This window comes from Amphibalanus amphitrite, unplaced genomic scaffold, assembly GCF_019059575.1.
Source record: "Amphibalanus amphitrite isolate SeventyFive unplaced genomic scaffold, NRLGWU_Aamphi_draft 000134F_arrow, whole genome shotgun sequence".
Lineage (NCBI taxonomy): Eukaryota > Metazoa > Arthropoda > Thecostraca > Balanomorpha > Balanidae > Amphibalanus > Amphibalanus amphitrite.
Window position 1 is genome coordinate 307827 of NW_024881629.1, and position 21585 is coordinate 329411.

The 21585-nt window shown below is 47.7% G+C and overlaps 1 protein-coding gene across 1 annotated transcript in view; it reads right to left on the minus strand.

Moving 5' to 3' along the window:
* The window catches only part of LOC122382130 (serine/threonine-protein phosphatase 1 regulatory subunit 10-like), a 72066-nt gene that overhangs the window by 20691 nt on the left and 29790 nt on the right, over positions 1–21585 (minus strand). The window contains exons 4-5 of the mRNA XM_043367076.1: positions 18729–18916; positions 12512–13753 (exon numbers count right to left, since the gene is read on the minus strand). Of these exons, the coding sequence (XP_043223011.1) occupies positions 12512–13753; positions 18729–18916 (1430 nt within the window). The remainder of the gene's footprint in view (positions 1–12511; positions 13754–18728; positions 18917–21585) is intronic.

The window sequence follows — 21585 nt, forward strand, 5'->3', positions numbered from 1 at the left end:
ATTTACCCCGGTCGCATTTGAAAAAACGTAGTGGTGTGACAGAACATGGCGTCCCTATTCACCGCAGCCACAATCTCTTGCATGTAGGTGCTAAAATCATTCGAAATTAACCATCTGTCCGAAAAATTAGCAGTACATGTGTCCAAACATTCACTAAACCTTATTCTACAGCTTTGAAGAATGCTTTTTTCGCTAAGAAACCCCGACATTTAAACAAAATCGTTATTTAAGCTCATTCTGCCTTACCTCTGCCAAGGTTCCACCGGAAAAGGAAGTATGATCGAGGTGGGTAACTTTTGCAACCACCACTAGGTACTTATGGTGTGCCAATTTTTCTGGAGCTTGGGAGGACGCATTTATCTCGCGGGCGCAATTAGGGTACTCTCCCCTAAGCCTTTAGGGGTCTGCTTGGGAAAATCGGAGATCGATTTGGATCACGTTGCATGCATGCATGTGCATTTACTCTGCTCATGCATCTCCTGACCGTAAGATGCTCGCTCAGCCATCTTACGACCGTCAATTTTGAAGGTTTTCCCGCCCCGCTTCCTTAGAACCGGCTTATTCCGGAGCAGTGGCGGCGCTGACTTTTTGGAAGGGCCCGGCGTGAGATGGGGGGCTCAATCGCCCCATCTTGCACACCCTACGAGAATTTGAATCCGCGGTCCCTGGGCGCTACTTGATGTTTGGCCAGGGTAATAGGTTGATACTACTGAATGACATTTGCAAGGGCGCAGTCAAGTTGGGACCTCCCCCGCCCCTTACCGCCAGGGTAGGCACCTATACGTATATTTTTTAGCTAATTTATTTTTTGGCAACCTAACAATATAAAGTGGCCAGAATCCGGGGACAGTGTATGATTTGGGGGTAGGTAAGGTTCTGTAGGCGCCATCCTAACACAAACCTAATGGCACTGGGCCCCCCTTTCAGATGCCCCTGGATCCGCCCTTGCCCCGAACTTTATTCCCCCTCTCGACTTTTCCTGTAAAAGTAACCCTGCACACAACCCAAGGGCAGAGCAGAGCAGCGAGAGACTGTCCTATCGTTTCATGTTGGTACCTCGTTAGCCGTGCTTGAAATAGAGGAATCAATTAGTATGGACGACTCGAGAGCCATAGTGGAATCGCGTCGGATAATGGCCTCAGTGCAGTGGGGAAACCTCGCAACTTGACCCTCGACGGCTATCGCCTCGGTGACCTCAGTGTTGACCTGAGCCTAAAATTGTCTTAATACCTAATTTTGACACTGCTTGTTAAGAGCTAACAATCGCTTTCCTTCGTCTTTTGCAACCCCCCCCCCCCCTCACCTGGCGAAATTGTCTCCGGCCTCCACCTGGACGCGGGTTACTTAAGGGGTGTTTGAACACCCCCCCCCCTGCGGTTTTTCGCAGATCTCAAAAACGGCGGCGCAGAGCGCCGCTGTTTTTTGGCACACCTGTTCGTGCATCTTTTCCGCACATGTTGTGAAAATTTCAGACCCAGGTCGCCTTAGGTCAGGTCACCAGGTCACGCCAAGTGACCTCACCTCAGAAAAAAATAAGAATGCTCGTCATAGCTACACCGATTGATCGATCGCCTTGAAACTTTCAGCGATGGATTAGAGCAACATTATCTATAAAATGTATATCTCAGAATTTTGATATCGGTGACCTAAGGTCAGGTCAGCTTTGCGGCCTCTCCATTACCTATAAGTCAATGGGAGAAATTGAAAAGAGTCTCTTTTGCACGAACGCTATTCTAGATACTCTCAAACATCGAGATGTAGGTAAAATTGACACACTGAACCGGAAAATGGCAACTGTGACCCCTGGTTATGTCCCCGAGGTCATTTCAGGTCACGAACAGAATCTAGCAGTTTTTCGCTAATAGCTTCTGATAGAGGCGTGCTACAGCGCTGAAAACACCTTAGATGTGTTCGGCTCGACGTTGCAGATCGACTGATATGCAACATGACCTTTTCCGGTCAGGTCATGACCTTGACCTGAGGTCAAATTTTCAAGTTGACCTTTCAAGGTCAAATTATAGTTCATTCGACGCGTCTCGACGAGAGGAACACGATGCTGGCAAAAGTAATGTTATGGCTCTTTTGAGTCAAAAGTTATTGCCGAAAAAACATGTTTCGTAAAAACGGCTATTTTTGGAGTTCTTGCCCTCTGGAGGCTAAACCGTTGACTTGAGGTCAAACCTGAGAACATTACTCAGAAAGCTCTGTAAAAGGGCTATCGAATGCGCTTTTCCGCGGCGCTGTAACTCTATCGGTTCCCGAGATAGCCGTCGGCAGTTTCCAAAATGTTGAAATAGTCAACATTTTACCTTTGGTGACCTCTGGTGACCTGACCTTTGACCTGACCCAAAAAATGACCTTAAGTGTTTTCGTCCTTATTTTGGACGTTCTTTCGATTGCCGCCTACCGCGTGTCGCTACGTGGCCCAGGAGCCGAGTTAGAAGGGGGGTGTTCAGACCCCCCCGGCCCGGCGCGGAATCTCAGCACCGGCCCGGCGCGGGTTAAGCATGTGAAGTTAAATATGCTATGTTTCCGGAAGCTGATAACTGACCCGTCAATCGTTGAGTCAAATATTGACCTTCCGTATCACCCCCTCCCCCCCTCCCCGCACTAATGAGGGCGAGAAATACAGAATACGGGCGAAGGCAAAGTCAGTAAGTCAGTCAAAGTCAGTCAGGGCGAATACCTAAGTCAGTTTCCAACTAGGTACGGGTCATACCCGCGATCGGATGTCACCTACGCTCACCCGCGAAGTAAAGTGGGATCACTTAACAGCAGCATTCTTGAGCCTGGTCTGCCTGGAACGCACGTAGATACCTATGCCTATGAAACGGCCTCATCGCGGGGAGCGCTACCAGACTTTGAAGGAGACAAATTTGCTAGCGCCGGACGGCTGCCAAATTATGACGTAATGACAAAATTCGGGTGCCAAGAGATAGCCTATACAAAATAATAATAATTACGATGATTCATAATAATAATAATAATAATAATAATAATAATAATAATAATAATAATAAATAATTTACAAAACTTGCTTATTCTCAGCCGCATGGGAAAGTGATGCCTACGCCCTACATACAAAGATTCCAATAAGTTTCGGCACCGAGGCCAAACCAACTATGACCTCTGGCCAGTCGCCACAACTACGTGCGACTTAGGACTACGAATCCAAGCCCCCGGGAAGAACGGTGTCATGGGCCGAACACCGTGGGTTTACCTCGTACCCAACAGTCCCACCTATCGACAGTTCTACAGAATTATCAGACCACTTGAGTTACGGCCGACCGTCTCCGTCGGTTATCGACCGTCGTACCTGAGCCGGTCGTCGGCGCCGGCGCCGGCGCCCCTCCCCATCCCATCCCCACCCCTCCTGTCGGGTACTGTCGGACCCTCAGGTCACTGCACGCTGCGCGGCGCCCTCCGGATGGGGCACACGACGCTCCACATCTGCCAAATAACACCGATTTATGACCGAAAAAAAGGCAGCCCCGGGACGAAAAGCGAGCTTGGATTTACCAAGCCGGTGAAATCAAATACGTCATGCAGATCTTGTTTCGCTGTGCCTACTGACAAAACCACCTTCACGCCTAGGGAATGGCAATACCCTACATACCAGTGCAACGGTGCACCAGAACCCATTTTAAGTACAGATTCCGACATAAGTGTGTTATGAGGTTATCGATGGAGCCAACAAATGACTAAATGAAAATACTTTTATTTTCATTTAGTTATTTGTTGGCTCCACCGATAATCTCATAACACACATTCCGGCATAAGTTTTGTCCTCTCAATAAATTGCTATGTAAGAGGCAGCGATTCTTTTTAGCGTTCTATAAATTCCCCATGAACAGGGATTCGCGCACGAACACGATTTGGCCTGCTGGCAATCATGTTGTGCAGCACAGGCGGCTTGATTTTCGACCATGCCCGTTTCAGCTGTAACGGCAGGGCGCCGAGGCTGGCCGCCGGCTTCCGTTTGTCCAGGCCCTGCTGGACGATAGCCCAAAGTTTCTAGATCAGGATTTGGTCCGGATGGATTGGTAGCCAGCTAACCCTTCCTTCAGAATTCCGGCAGGTTCGATTTGCACCACCGCTGGGCCTTGGAAGCGCGGTGAGCTGGCGCGTCGTCCTGCATAAAAAAAGCATGTCGACCTGTCATCGACCATGCGTCGACATAGAACTGAGGCGCTGGAGGCTTTTGTAGATAGTGAGCCTCAGAGGGCTTTTCCAATAGCGTCTCACGGTCCTGCCTGAACGTGGGATAGCCCTTGCGCGTAAGTCGCTTTGCCAATTTTGTCACCAACTGGCCCTTTTCCCGGCCACTTTTTCAATAGGACTTGTCACTTTCGAAATGGTGGCCTATGCACAAACTGAAACGATCAGCAACGCTGCCAGCAGCCGTGTTCTTATCCCACGAACCCCGGACTGTGCAGGCAGACCTCCTGATCAGCAATGGCATGCTGCATTATTTTGGCGTGGAGCATGTCGACTCACGTCTGGCTCCTCGAGATAAAAATTTCAAACTTTCATTTTGCGACGCGGCTTTTCGGGTGGACAATCTGTGTGAAACTGGTCGTAGCCCGATGACCCATGTCCCGCGGTCAAATACCGTGCAATGCAGGGGTGCAACCAGAACCGTTATTCCTTAGGGTTAGAAACGATGAAGAACCGGAAAGCGTTGAAATAGGTAGGGGAGAGTGGGGCACATTCGTTTTCAGCAGTTTATGGGAACACGAGTGACTGCACGAGCTCAACGTAAATTATAGAAATGCATGCATATGTCTATCATTGCCGCCCTTCGTTCACCGTAGAAGACAGCACTGTACCTGCTGTCATGCTTGATAAAAACGCAAATTTGTAATATTCGTGAGCTTTCCAAACCTTTCTCATATCATCCATTTTCGTGATCCCGACTCGGCAATGTGGTTCAGCTTTTAAAAATTGGGGGCGAAGAAGCTCACTCTATTCACGGAACTGCTGCAAACTTGTTTGTTGAAAAGGTGTCATTTTTTCAACAAGAAATTTTGAAATATATTACAAATAACGTTGTGGGGTAGGTTCGTGTACGCACTGCCTGGGGGGCACATTCGTGCATATTTTTTTTTTTTTAGTTTTTGCGATTTATGACTTTATCTGTAGGTAGTAGGTTTCACTAATGACGCTCGCCTGACTCAGTCTCGGCTGCTTGCGACGTCGTGACGAGTACCTAATTCAGGCGAAATTGGCGAGGTCACGGAGGCCGGCAGTTGGCACATTCTTTTTGGCCAGCCCATTCTTTCTACATATGTTGTGCAATGCATTCTTGTCGAAAGGAATAAAGTGAAATGACCCCCTGCCAATTTCATTGGGTAAATTTCAGGTAATGCCCGGTAATTTCTCGAACTTTGCAGGGTGCACGGAAGTGCCCCATCCCTTGCACGAATGTGCCCCATAGGTGGGACAGTTTCGTGCAAACGTTAGTTATCAAAAATCATTTTTTCTTATAGAAGCAATAATTTTAGAGGATAACTTTTAAAGAGGAAAACTATCTGCAATAGTTCCTTTCCATACTACAATCAACAATTTTGCCGTTGCACTAACCAAAGAACAGATAGGTATATGGATTTATCCATTTTTTTTTTGCACGAAGGTGCCCCACTCTCCCCTAGATGACCGAACTTTTGCCGGACCCTGTATGCAATAGTCTTGGTAGCAACACTTAAAAAAAGCTCGAGACCGTCACATTAGGTATTCTTCCACTGCAGTAAGTACCTTTTTCAATAGCTTCATTTAAATGAGCAGACATTTAGTATCTTTTAACGGATACCGAGCATACCAAGACGTAATAGACGGAATCATACATTGATCGTAAGATCTACATGCATATTTTTTCATATTTATTGACGGGCGGGTTCTCGATCCTGTCCCCCGGGCGAAACTCAAATTGGGAACGCCGCGATTCCCGCCGATTAACTCTCCCACTTATGACGACACTAACAGGAGGATCGCATGGGACCCTCACTCGGTTTTTCGCGGATACCTCGCGTAAAAAACGGCGGGTCGCTAAGAAAAATTCAGTAGGTACCCTCTAATTCAGCAATTATACAGCTACCCTGAAAATTTCATGAACCTGGCCTGCATGACCTTTGACATGTAGGTAAACTGTTTATCGAGACCACGTCCGGCCAGAATAGCGATTCGGCGTGTGTCAGTGCACACTGTCAAGTCTCCGTGAGACTCCAGGCATCTTGCGATAAGAAAGTGCCAACATACGAAATGATGACAAAAGCACCTCACAACCTAACCCGACCTACACAAAATGCCGATACCTACTTTTACATCATCTTTGATAAAAAAAAACACGAAATTTGAAATAAAACTCCGATAACAATCGCTTCAAGAACATCTAGCACGTCCCGATTTTCCGGACATTTTGGTCATGACCTGACCTGGAAGGTCAGCAATGTTCCAAACCCCTAAAATTGATCATCGGCTTCCTCTCGTCAGGGTCAGCACGTTCGTTTTTTACGAATCTCTAGCTCTCAATCGGGGCCCGAACGGCTAAGGAGCCCGCATCGACCCCCCTATGCCTGCGGCTGTGGAAACGCACATACGGGAGATGGTCCTAAGCTGCCAGCCGACATCCGTCTGTAACATCACCAGGATTTGGCTTCTGCCAACCAATGAAACCGATTGAGTGGAGTTCCACAAAAAAGTCCCGCCAGGTACCTGCTTTGCTTCTCAGCTACATTGGACTACAGCAGAAACTTATCAGCGAGCGGATCAATACAAAGCCTCTCACACAAATGTAGATAGGTACCTATGCAGACTCATCGATCAAAAAATGCACTCGTAAGACGACGTCTACGAACACATTTAATTTACCTACGCTGGTCAAAAACCACGTTTCCTTAAACCACCGACAATCCGGATCATATTGAATGCCTGGGGCTGCATAGGTGGTCAGGAAACACTTCAGCTCAGCCCAAGGGGACGACAATCATCTAAGCGAATAAGACACCATCCTTAGAAAATATCTCTAGGATCCATCAACGATATTGCGCTTAACAGTTCCTATGGAGCTGAACGGAGCAGCTCCATAGGACTCTACCTGCTCCAGCACTCTGGCACAGCGTTGCAAAATTGAGCCACGGGTCGCCGTTAGTAACAAGTGCAGAGCTACGGACTGGAAATGGTGCCTCGCATCGTGTTCGACGGTCCCGCGCCTGAACAGGCAGTCTGTCGAACGCGGCGTGCCGCAGACCGCTAAATAAGATCAGACATGAATAAACACTGCCATGGTGGCAGATGCCCGCAGCCAGCGATCGGCTGGCATCCCCGCGGATTCAGTCACCGGCCTCAGTCCCTAAGGGAAGGTTCTGGTGAATCCCAGCCGCATGACTGGACGATTGCAACATCCTGCCGTCTCCGCGGCCCACAACAGAGCACGGCGGTATGCACAGGTGAACGTGACACTCCCCTATAACCATCCGTACGTGTGTTATTCTCGCTTTCGGGAGGGCGCTTCAGCTCATGTTTACTCGCACTCTACCTACTCCAGTGACCGGGAAGACCAAGACTAAAGCCATTGGTGGTAGACCGTCTCGTCTAGAGCCCAGGTGAAGCCCAAAAGCCGGTGAGAGGCGGATGGCGACCCGACGACAGCGGACAGCTGCGCTCGCTGTTATCCCGCTCAACCGACAGGCGACCAGTGGAGCAATCCACCCCTGAACGGCCACCAGAGTCGGAACACACGCTGCGCACTGCAATGGTAGCGTCCGTCTTTCATCAAGCAATTGTATCCTAACCCTCTCATTAATGTAAAAGCATACCAGACAATAGTCCACAGCTACCAACTTATCTATGAAAAAGATTAGAATAATGGACCAAACCTTTAAGCTCCTATTTCGATAATGGCTAATGGGGCGTAGGACCAACGGACATGAAGTTATACGAGCCACATTACTTCTTCGTAAAGCGTACAGTTATCTGACATTAAACGAGTCTTAAATACCTACCTATACGCGATGAATTTCCCTATTTCAGATGGGCAGGCGCACCACTTCGATCAATATTTCAATTTGACCTCACTGGAAAAATCACGACGGCCGACGCGACCCACCGGCCAAACAAAATGCTGCGAACCAATGGACCGTCATACCATCGATTGCCTCCTCCCAATAATTAGGTATGTCAGTCTACAAACCTAGCAATGTCGCAGATGACTCGGCGTGCGCTTGGTTTTGGAAACAATTTCACGCCCCAACTAATATTGCTGGCCGGTTCCAGCGCATTATGTAGCGACGGGAAGACCCCACCAATCCTCGCAATCGTCAAATATTGCCTCGACCCCATTTTAACCCTCGCATGTGTAGGGGGGTCGGATGGACCCCACCCCCACGGCTTTTCGCGAATAACTCGCGCAAAAAGCGGCCGATCGCGACGAAACTTTCAGTACTCTCGAGACGATCAATTTTACACCTGCTCTGAAAATTTCATGACCCTGACCCAAGTGACCTTTGACCTGTAACCTATTTCTCGAGACCATGTTTGGCCGGAATCGCGATTCGGCGTATGTCGGCTCGAATTAGCCGCGCGTTTGCAAGCTTCTCGTGGTTTCAAACGTTCAAACATGTGATTTGAAGTTGCTCCCATGCATTTGGGTGGATGTCAAGGTCACCTGAAGGTCAGATCAGGTCATTGACCTTTGATGACCTCGGTTCACTTTTTCGTGCTTTACATGTTTCCAAGCTAGTTTTTAGAGCTAAATTCGAATTTAGAAACCATTTGAACATTTACGAAGTAGATTTGGTGTCCTCGTAACATGTTACGAAGCTGTCAAAGGTGGTTGACACGTACTAAGAATACTACTCACGACCCCTACTGGTTGACCTGACCTGACCTGACCCGACCTGGTCTAAATGCTTCAAGACATCATCTGAGATCAAAACTAACACGATATTCGTGATCAGCGCCCCGAAAAACCCCTAAACAGCAACACTTTACGACTTTCTAACAGGTCCCAATTTTCCCGACTTTTGGGTCATTGACCTGACCTGGAAGGTCAACCAATGACCTAGGACCTTAAAATTGGGTATCATCGGCTTCCTCTCGTCACGGGCAACACGCTCGTTTTTTCCGCGAAGCTCTAGCTCGATCAGGAGCCAAACGATAAGGGGGTCCAACCGACCCCCCCCCCCCCCCCCCCTCCTACACGAAGCTGGCAAACGCCGCACACATGCGAGGGGTGACATTTCGCTAATGACGTTGCAAAACAATGGAAACCCAGCAGTCATTACCAGCGTCTCCTAACTGTTTGCCTCCCCCCCCCCCCTCCTCTAGCTCTACAGCTGCAGGACCGACAGTCATTAGCGCTCGCAGACAATTTTCATTAGGTACTTCCGACAGCCTCCCAAACACCGCTATCAGACCGATCGTAACACAAACATAGCCTACACGGATCACTCGCGGACTTGCTCCTCGATTCCAATGAAACATCATGAGCTTTGGGACCTTTTCGAATCGAGTGCTAGCAAAAAAGACCACAGTAAATTCACCTAATTGGAGTCACCCGCTTCGCAGGATGACAGAATTCACGTATGTGCTTTTAAAATTGCTGAAGGTTTACGAGACAACCCGTCAGGTCAGATGATCGAACATGAAACTGGGGAGAATCAACTGAAATCGTATGAAACTTAGACCTTTGCCCTAAATGTGTGCTACCGGTAGAGTATCGCCCGGATTCGGTAAGGTATCGCCCGGGTTCGGTCGTTTATCGCCCGGACTGGCTATAAGCGAACGATTAACCGCTCAAATCAAGAAAGCCAATCGATTCAAGAGCAGTTTTGGGTGGAGTCGAATGCCGTTCAGTCCCGGGGCGCACAGCCGCTCCACCCAGCGAAATAGTGCAGCTCGCAGCCGCCCTTGATGACGCTCGCCCGTTCGACTCATGACGCTTGTTAGCCCGCAACGTACCCCTCCCCCTACTTTCCTACCACCTTCGAGGAGCGGTTCAGCAGCCGCCGCCGACCCCCACCCCTTTACGGCGACGACATAGTGAATCCTACGGTCCTGCCTAAGCCGAGTTATCTCCTCGGCGGGCTTATCTCGCCCATCTAACTAAGGGGCTCATGGACGTCCCCTGGTCGGTCGCTGTCTCGGGGCTCATTTGCGTCCCCTGGTCGGTCGCTGTCTCAGGGCTCATTTCCGTCCCCTGTCGGCCGTGTCGGGGCTCATGACTGTCCCCAGTGCTGTGGTGTGTGTTTGTGTGCGTGTCTGTGTGTGGCAGCCGGCGGCGGCGGACGGGGCGCCACCGGCGGTCGGCGCTGCGGGACGGGCGGCGCCGCCACCCGCCCGTCCGCGGCCGGCCCAGGACGGCACCGCACACCAGCACACACGGCCGGCGCGGCCGACAGCGCCGTCACAGTCAGCTCGCACGGGCGAGCCGAGACAGTGCGAGGCGGGTGAGGCATGCACAGACAGACAGATAGACAGGCAGACGGCACGTCTGACCCCACACACCGCCCTGTCGAAGTGTCATGAAAACAAGTCCGTCCGCATATCGCACGACAGCAATGCATCAATGAAATAAAATAAAACCCCAGTCCGATGGCGGGCACCACATAGATCCTAGAGCGCTTCATGAAAAACAGCAAACGTGTTCATTGGCTTCCGAAACCAAATAGGGTACCCAAACTTTAAGATGCTTGTACACCCCCAATAAGATTGAATTTAGCTATTCTTGGTCAAAGCCGATGATATCTTACTAAAAAAATTCCTTTATGCCTCTTTTAAATGAATTTTGGCAGGGTAAATGTTAGCAGGGGGTTTCCACACACCTTTGAAAGTATGGGAGCCCCATATGGATCACAAGCAGCCCAATATTTGCTGCGTGCGCAGCGACGCGTAAGGGCTTTATCGCCTGACATTTTGTTGACATTCGCATCGCATATGTAATAGGTACTCAGTTAAAAAGATCTACGAACGGAGCAAATAGAACAGCCATTTAATGAAGGAAGTGAGCAATTATTAGATAATCTATCGTCTTATTGCTACAGCGTACCAGCAACAGTTGGTATCTTTCGCCGGCCAATGACAATGAGTTACACAACTCACTACAAGTGACGAGGCTGCAGAGACAAAAGGTCAAATGATGACATGTCCGAGGCACGACGTTGAAATTTTGTTGAGGCCGCTATAGCAGTGCATTTGAAACACACTTCGGAAGTCAACGGAAGCATGGAAGACCAAGAGGGAGAAGAACTGTAACTGGCTACGGCACAGGTGACCATTAATGTGACTACTATGGGAGCACCAGTAATGCCAAAGGCGTGGGTGTTGCGTAGTATGTAGTTATATCAACCTTTACCATACTCCGCAAAAGATACGTAATGGAACAGCCAGTTTCTCCAGCGACTGGTTTAAGCACTTGGAATTGAACAACCTAAACTCGAGACAAGCAGCGAATGCAAATATTAAGATTGAAAATTCCAAGCATTAAATGCTAAGACATGGATCGAAAAAGTGAGTCGAATATCAAATACCCTTTGTTTTATCATATATCATCTTTTTCCTGTAAATAGTTAGTTGGCTTGGATATCAATAGCAATTGCATCGGCATCTTTTAACTGTGGACAATAAATTGATGCAATAGCCATCTTCGGAAGCATTTTTCTTCATTATAGGACATTTACAGCAGCAACGTCCAAAAACAAACCAAAGCCGAGATTAACAGATGGTCTTCAAACTTGAGGTCCGACGTTAATGATGTTGAAACAAGTGACTTTGACTTTGAAACAAGACTCTGACCCGACTTGTGACGTGGTAACGACAAGGAAAATGCTCCTTAATTAAACAATGAATGCTTAAACATCAATAATGCTGGAGAAACTTGAACTCTTATCTGAAACTGGCTACGCCGCAGCACACTGGTGCCGATGTAAAGAAAAATGCCAAGCAATTTGTCACCCATGGAATGTGAAAAAAAACACACTGAATAATATGCAGGTAGAGTAGTGGTGTGAACTGTCGCATATTGACACGTGAGCCAAAATGACTGAGCTGTGGATGTTGACAGCATTTCCTTGTGTTGGAAAAGTACACAATGAAACGGATAGTCAGACACCTCAAGGTAAGCTATGAACAGCGGTGGCAAGACGGTAGAGCATTTTAACTGAAACATTTTAACCTAAGAATGCAAGAAGAACTGAAGAATGTTCTCCAGACATACCGGTAGGAAGCGCCGTGAAGACGGGTTGAACGGTGGCTGTCGAGCCGATGTGTTGGTGCTGGATGGCTCGGTGCTCGAAATGCAGCAGGCAGGTACTCCCAGTTTCCTTCACACACCTCAAGCACGCATCTCTCTCACACGCACATTCACACATTCACACTGACTAGCGGTCTGGCAACCATCCCCTACCTAGAGTGACCGGCAGCTGTGAGCCGCCGACCCGGACAGAGTGGCCGAGTCTCCGGGCCACCCTGCGGCCGGGGCGGCGGGCGCAGTCACGCTAGCCCACCCTATACTCACGTTTCGGTGGTATCACTTTGATGCCACCGGGCCGCTCAACTGGCGGCCGCTGCTCGATGCGCGCCCGCTTATCGGCGGCCGAAGACACGGTCGTTGGCTCGGGCGCCGGAGCGCGCTTGGGCGGCGGCGGCAGCGGCGGGCGTACGACCTCGGCCGGCTTCCTCTTGGGTGCCGCCGCCGTCGACGAGGCCTCCTCCAGACCGGTGGAGCGGAACTTGGCGCCGAACGTTTTCACGGTGGGTGCCCGACGGTCGCTGGGCGTGGGGAGCAGCGGCTTCTTCGCCGTCGCCGTGCCTTCGCCCGCCGCAGCCGCCGCCGACCCAGCCGATCCGGGCGAGCCCTTCTTCTCAGGATCTGTAGGCTTCTTCTTCGGAATCGCCCCCAATTTACCTAGACCGACACCCTGAACCTTAGCCAAGGTCTCCTTATCCTTTTCGCTTTGCCTTTTCCTTTCACGTTCTTTCTCCTTTTCTCTTTCGCGTTGCTTTTCACTCTCACGGCTCTTATGTCGATCTCTGTGATCCTTATGACTCTTTCGGTGACGACTTGACTCCTTACTGGAATGTTTGGAGCTAGAGCTACTCTTCGACTTGTCTCTGGAGCTTGAACTCTTATCTGACCCCTTATCAGAGCCCTTGTCAGAGCCTCTGTCGGAGCTCTTGTCCGTGCTTTTCCTCTTACTTTTACTATCAGAGCGAGACGAGGAATGCTCCCGCTTCTTGCCCCTCGGACTTTTCGACTCATCATCTTTCTTGTCGCTATCACCCTTTGATTTGGTGTCTGAATCTTTCCCAGTGGCGGGAGATGAAGCACCTTTAGCAGGTTCTGTGGAAGCTGATTTGTCATTCCCCTCGCCCTCAGTTTTACCCTTAACCCCTTCCTCCCAATCCACTTCCATGGCTCCACTCTCGGTGGTGTTCTGTGCTTCCCTTTTGGTTTTCCCCTCATCCCCTTCCTTGTCCCCACTCCCGCCATCAGCCCCATCCTCGTCGCCATCCGCAGTGGATTCTTTGACGTCCTCCTCCTCAGCGCTAGTGCTGGAATCTCTCTTGGCCGCTGTTGCTGACTGATCAATGTCAACTTTCTTAATCACAAAAATGCCATTTCTCATTTCCATTTTCCATGTGTTGTCTTCTCTGCGTTCTTCGGAGTCGCCACTTTTCTTCTTCTCTTTAGTCCCCGGCTCTCCTTTGATTACTTTCATCCAAATGTCGACCACTTCCTGAGCAAGCTTCCTGACATCTACAAAAACACAAACAAGTAAAGCATTAGAAGACGATACACTGACCAGCTAAAATGTGTTCAGCAATATCTTAAACGACAGAATGGTTGTAAAAGAATACGCAAAAAACGATATTATCCCCCCCCCAACACTTTCACAAAGCAAGTATAAATGAGGGCAATAATATAATGTGGCATTAACCCGCGCCCCCCTGGGGGTCCTGGATTTCCACGCCCTGCTGGGGGCGTGGAAATCCAGGACCAATAAAAGCAAGCAAAAGCAAGTTGTTTGAACACCCTCCCCCCCCCCCTTCTAACTCAGCCCCTGGGCCACGTAGCGATACGCGGAAGGCGACGTTCGAAAGAGCGCCAAAAGTAATGACGAAATCGCTTCAGTCACTTTTTTGGTCAGGTCAAAGGTCAGGTCACCAGAGGTCATTGAAGGCAAAATTTCGCCGATTTTCAGGCGAATGTCGACAATTTCCAAGAAGCCAACGCATTGCTCGGGAACTAATAGAACTACAGCGCCGCGGAAAAGCGCATTCGATGGCCCTTTTAACGCCCTTTCTGAATAATTATCTCAGGTTTGACCTATCGTCAACGGTTTTGCCTGCAGGGGGCAAAAACTGCCAAAATAGCCGATTTTTTCGAAAACAATTGTTATGCAATAACTTTTGACCCAAGCCTTGCACGAGCTTACTTTTACCGGCATCGTGTTCCTCTCGTCAAGACGCATCGAATGAACTGCAACTTGACCTTGAAAGGTCAAATTGAAAATTTGACCTCAGGTCAAGGTCATGACGTGACCGGAAAGGGTCATGTTGCATATCAGTCGATCCGTATCGTCGAGCTGAACACATCCAAGGCGTTTTCATCGCTCTAGCATGCCACTATCAAAAGTTATTCGCGAAAACTGTTAGATACCATCCGTGACCTGAGATGACCTCAGGGGCATAAACAGGGGTCACGGATACCATTTTCATGTTCAGTGTGTCTTAGTTACTTGTTATTCAGTGTTTGGGAGTGTTTATAATTGCTTTCGTCCAAAAAAAGCGCCTTTCAATTTTCTCCCATTGACTTATAATGGGGACGTCGCAAAATTGACCTGACCTTAGGTCATCGATATCAAAATTCTGAGATATACATTTTGTACCTACTATTGCTCTTAGCAATCGCTAAAAGTTTTAAAGCGATCGGTCACTTGATGTAGCTATGGCAGACATTGAAACTTTTTATGAAGTGGGGTCACTTCAAGTGACCTGGTGAACTGACCTTGAATGACCTTGTTCTGAAATTTGTACAACATGTGTAGAATTGATGCATGATAAGGTATGCCAAAAACGGCGGCGCTCCGCGACGCCGTTTTTTAGATATTTGCGAAAAACCACAGGGGAGTGTTCAAACATCCCCCCCCCAGCAGGGCGCGGGTTAAATGATGTTTTGCAGTCATCTTCGCTTGAATACATCATAATCTTCTAACAACTTCAATTACTACACTTCAGTTCTTAAATTACTTTACTCTCACCGACCAGAGTTATGGTTGTCAGAGTTATGGTTTTGTAGTCATAGTAAAAAGGACAAATAGTTTAAATAACCCCCCTTCAAACATCGTTAAGACAGGTCTGAACATTGCTTTACTTAGCAATATAATTTTTGAAAAAGAAAGAAATATGGATGAATCATAGCCGAATGAAGGTATTATCGTATTATTTAATAAAAGCAAGCAATAGAGCAAGCACAGTAACGGCCAGCTTGAGCCAAGGAGGCCATCACATTCAGTATGCGTTTCGCGTTAAACGAACGAGCAATAGTACGCGTTAAACGAACGAGCAATAGTATGACGACTGATAGGCATTGGACATGTAGTTTTACGATCAAATGATCGATTAAGTTCAATATAACTTGTCGAGGCCATTCAACTTTAAATAAACATGGTATATACCTTGTCATAGACTACATGAATAAAAACATGATTGACATTAAATATCTATGCTGTATAGGTAATTTAAGACTTGTTACTCTTGGCCTTCTGGACACGAAAAAAAATCGAGCTTAAAGAAGAAGAAAAGCTCGCACTAAGTTTTTTAAGGTGTCTGGCTCCAAGTTCATCATCGAAGTTCCCACGTCAGTTTTGGCAACTTCAGCGTCTGGCTAAGAATTTCTTACCACTAAAATCAAGCTGAGATATTCTTTTTCAAATTGTGTTCGGTAAATACATGGAAATTGTGTCTTCAAAAATGAGCATACTATGATGACGTCACTCGTGGCAGCTGGCACCCGATGTCCGTACAAAGCCACAAAATTTCAACGAATTTTGGGAAAACTTCGTTTTTCACTGTTACCGAGGCCCGAATCGAGTAAGCGGTTCCGTCAATTGTAGTTAAAAATTACATTGCAATGCAAGTTCCATAGCATGGCATCACCACTGTCCTAACTTTTAGTTCCAAAACGCACATATGGAATTTATCGGTAATAATTCACATGTTAAAACCAGTAAAACACCTTTTGGGGGCGACAAACCAGCGAGCGATAAGGTGAGCCTTGAACGTGCGGAATTACGAGGGGTACTTCCAGCTGACTTGTGCACGACACCCTACTTCCCGGTCTCTAGCGATGTGCCAAGTTTGAGGGCAATTGACCCAGCCGTTCTCGAGATCTGGTAGCGGCACCCTGCACGTGCGCAGGTGCAAACGGGGTCCAAACTGACTTTTGCACGGAACCCTACTAACCGGTCCCCAATCGTGTACCAAATTTGAGCGCAATCGACCCAGCCGTTCTCGAGATCTGGAAGCGCCCCCTGCACGTGCGCACGTGCAGTAGCACCCTAACCGCAACACATGGGAATCGATTGTCTGGTGGGTGCCTACCTGTATGCCAAGTTTCAGTGACATCTCCCTGGTAACTACAGAGTTATTGAAATGGGAACAAATGTTACACCTCTTCTTTTTGCATTTTGCACTGCAGTAGGGGTCATTCACATAATTAGATCAAGAGTATACGACCTTTGGTAAAAGGGATGCGGCTACCCAACAAAAATTACCGCAAGACAATCGCCCAAGCGGCTGCGGAGATATGGGCCTCTCAAAATCACTATTTTTTACAAAACAGCTTGAATGCCCTTCACTTTTCACGTGGCACGTGCCACGACGGTCACTGAAATGTATCAAAAGTAGTCAATTACGAGGTAGACGGAATAAGACTACCCAACAATAGAGACCGCAGGCCTATCGGTCCAGCGGTTGCTGAGATATAAGCCTCTCAAAAGCGTTACAGGGTGTCTCAAAAGTTCGTTGACAGGTATCAGCCATGCTTTTTCGTCAATAATTCCGAATCAACAAGAAATTCAATGTCGAAATTTTGCATGTGCATTGCTAAAGACCGTCCTTAAGCAGTGTCATTGTTTTCGAATGCATTCGACCCTTCATGAGCTCACAAAAAGGGTTCACCTCTGACCATGGGTCAGGCATAAAAATGGATGTCGCAAAATCGTGTCTGTTGTAAAACGCTCGTTTCAGGAGTAATGGGAATGTTTAAGTCAGAGCTGACACATGGCAAAATGTCGGCCAGGATGGGTACAAGATGATGATCATTTAAAAAATGGTGGCAAACATTTTTGAAGGGCGAAAACATCCGAGACTAACAGCGTTTTGATCGACCCCCGTACGTCAGCTAGGCTCGTATGCCAAAAAGCAGCTGAAAATGCGGTCATAACTATTGAGAACTGGCAAGAAGCTCACAAGTAAAGGCTACCCAGTTTAAAAAATATCAGGTCATCGTAAAATAAAGACAAGGCATCGTTTAAAATTCTTCATAATATCTAAAATGCCAAAAATTTTGGGAAAATAACAAGAAAATCGTTAATGTCAAGGACACTTGGCCCCAAAAAAAGGTAAATGAATGTAAAGTTTGATCCAAGGAAGTTTCAGGAGGCAGATCTCGAGCGAATAGCTTTCTTTCAGACACGAAAACCCGACAAAACCACATCATGATCGGCAGGTTTGGGCCGTTTACAAAGCAAAAGCTCTCTTGAGGAAAACACTCCGCAACCCAGCGAATGTTTGGCATGGGGAATGTCGAGCGTTTGGAATTTGCAAAATTTGAACGGCGTGTCTCAGAAACAGATGGCCGACACATTCTGCTACGATATTATGCAAAAAAAAAATACCCCTGGCAATTCCCGTTTGTTCAGGAATTAGGTCGTTTTGAAAAGGGAAATGGTGCTTTGGATGTCGGCGCCAGCCTTCGTGAAAGAGTTGGCGCCAGAGAATACCTACAAAGTACTCATGAATGGTGTCGATGCAAGCTGTCGGCTTTCAGAGAGAAGCAAATGTGGCCGGGGAGCTCGTTAAACCTAAATCCGACGCAGAAACTGCAAGGGAGTTCCCTGCAAGAGCTTGAAAGCAGGTCACCTTTTATCAGCCTCCGGCAGCTGACGGAGCGACGAAAATCGGTATCGGCAAATTTTTTTGGAGCTACAGCAATGGGTTTGGTTTCAACCATTCCGAATTCGTTGTCAAAGCACGTGCATTTCACATATGCATCAACACCTTATATTTTTGGCTCGTTCTTATATGCTTTATTGGCATGAAAAATGTGTCAACGAACTTTTGAGACACCCTGTACAGACCGAGCCGGGCCGGGTCGGGTGGGGCCGCTCATACTGAGATTTTTCCGTTATATTGAAAAGACTTCGTTTCGCTCGCTGCGCTCGCTCGTAATTAGGCGACGTTCGATTATCTTAGGTTTAGTTTTTGCCCATTTCGCTGGCAAAAACGCGTGCTTAGCTGAAAAACGTACATGGAGCCAAACACCTTTTGAAAAAAACTATAATAAACCATCGATGCTCTTTCGATAAATATAATGTGTGTACTGTGTATTTGGAGTTTATAAATATTAGATTTTAGATTTTATAGATTTTAGAAGAAATTAAAACATTGTATAAATAAAGCGATACCTATCTTGTTACCACAGCAATCATCACTGGCTGTCGCCTCACCTTCGCATTGCGCCTCCTTGCTGAGATGTTTAACCTGCTTGGGACAGTGGTTTGTCTTAAGACGCTCCACCGTAACTGGACTCCCTTTGAAGAGGCGCAGCATGTCTTCGAGCAAACGCCAGTTCTCGCGTTCACAAGCGTCGCTGAACCAGCCAGTCACTAGCTCCCAGCCGCCGCGACTGTAGAAGCTGCCAAACGAAAACGCATATCTGTCAGTCACATACGGCAATTCGTATTCGTTTAACGTTTTAGTAGCAAATATCTAACTATAATAGAAACTAGGGATACGATCATAACCCGCGCCCTATTGGGGGGTGTTTGAACCCACCCACCCCCACCCCCACCCCTACGGTTTTTCTCGAATATCTCAAAAACGGCGGCGCTTCGCGCCGCCGTTTTTAGCACACCTTATCATACATCTTTTCTACATACGTTGTAAAAATTTCAGACCCAGGTCACTTAAGGTCAGGTCACCAGGTCAGGTCAAGTGAACTCACTGCGTAAAAGTTTCAATGTCTGCCAAAGCTACAAGTGACCGATCGCTCTGAAACTTTCAGAGATTGATAAGATTATGCACATTATGTACATAATCTTATGTTTACAAAATCTACATTATGTACAAAATGTATATCTTGGAATTTTGATATCGATGACCTAAGGTCAGGTCAATTTTGCGACCTCCCCATTATAAGTCAATGGGAAAAAATTGAAAGTCGCCTTTTTTAGACGGAAGTCTTTATAAACACTCTAAAATACTGATTTACTAGTAGCTTTGACACACTGAACATGAAAATGGCACCCGTGGCCCCTTTTTATGCCCCTAAGGTCATCTCAGGTCACCAATGGCATCTGACTGTTTTTCGCAAATAACTTTTAATAGAGGCATGCTAGAGCGATGAAAACACCTTAGTTGTGTTTGGCTCCACGATACGGATCGATTAATATGCAACTTTGACCCTTACCGGTCAGGTCATGACCTTAACCCGAGGTCAAATTTTCAAGTTTCAAGGTCAAGTGATAATTCATTCGACACGTCTTGACGAGAGGAACACGAAGCTGGTAACAGAAAGTTCGTGCAATGTTTGAGTTAGAAGTTATTTCAGAAAAACCGTTTCCGAAAAAATCGGCTATTTGGCAGTTTTTGCCCCCTGCAGGCAAAACCGTTGACGGTAGGTCAAATCCGAGAGGATTAATCAGAAAGAGCGTTGATAGGGCTATCAAATGAGCTTTTCCGCGGCGCTGTAGCCTTATTAGTTTCCGAGCTGTGCGTCGATTTGTTGAAAATTGTCGACATCTGACTTACAAATCGGCGAATTTTGGCCTTCAATGACCTCTGGTGACCTGACCTTTGACCTGACCAAAAAAGTGTCTGATGTGATTTCTTCCTTATTTTTGACGCTCTTTCGAACGCCGCCTTCCGCGTATCGCTACGTGGCCCAGGAGCCGAGTTAGAATGGGGGGTTCAAACACCCCCCCCCCCAGCAGCCCGGCCCAGGGTTGGAAAAAAACCCGGGTTTTTCATTAAAACCCACTGGGTAGTGGGTTTTATTCGGGTTTTATGTGGGCTTTTTGGGTTTTTCATGTATGTTGGGCCGTTGAGCATAATATGTGTTCGCGTCACAACACGACACCTACCGTGACAGTAAACAATGTTGTTGAATCTGCACTGCAAGTAAAGATCATCGTTCTTTCTACAACCTTTATTAACAGCCTCATTACTTCAGTACATTTTGTGATGAGAGAACAATCGTCAACAGAGAATAGATTGAGGCTGCAATGTAATAATAATCACACTTTTGCATCCATCAGATGATGTAACTTCTGAACTAGAACGAGTTTCGATTACTTCTGAACTCGTTAACTATTTAAAGCAATGGAAGCTGCTGGATTATAGTCGAGTGCTCAACGTTTGCACACTTGGCTACGCAGCACGTTTGTTCACACGTCCTTTCCCTCATCATCACCACCACCACTCCTCGTCGCTTTTTAGGAGCGAGTAGCACTTGGCCAGCTTCGCTGCCTTTTGCACTCCCAGTCGGTTCCGTATCTTACTGTGAACGTTTCCCAGGGTAGAGAAGGACCTCTCGATGCTGGCAGAGCTGCACGGCACCGACTGGACCTGCTCCATGAGCTGAGTGAACTCCTCTGGCACCGCATCTGCACTCTCTGACTTCTTCATCCTGTTGCACAGGATTCTCCACCATGCACCGGGCTTTACAGTTGAAGTTGACGTTTCGTTAAACAATGCCTTGGGCAGTTTGGGATCCTTCGCTTCAAACAGGAGCAGTGGACCAACGAACGCGGGGTTCCGCCCCTCCAGCCACGTGTGGACTTCATCTTCCTGCTTAGCTGACAGCTTCTCGCCCCTATACACAGGGTGTAGCTTGTAAGCTACCAGATGCACTGGTTTCAGCCATTGCTGAAACCTCTTCTGGATGGCAGGTCTGTGAGACTCCAGTTCTGAGTTGGCTAGTAGCTGCATCCACACATCCACGCCCTCAGCCGCACAGCATGCATCAGACTGCAGTCGGTTCAGTGCTGCTGCTACTGCGATCAGCTGTTTCTCCAGGTGTGTAGCTGACCGGTACACGCCACTGTTTTCAACGATCCTTTTGATTTTGTCGTCAATTTTTTCCTCGTGCTCTGTCGCGATATTCACATAGTGAGGGTAGTTGCGCACGTATGTCTTGACGCACTCTTCATGGCTCAACCAGCGCGTTTCGTTTGGCAGCTGTGGTTTCACAGATGTTGGCTTCTCAGCTAGCCAAGCCGCTGGAAGGTGATGATTCCGGAAGTACTTCTGCACTTCAACGATCTGGCCTATGAGAGGCTTGGGAGAGATTTCCTGCAGCGCGAG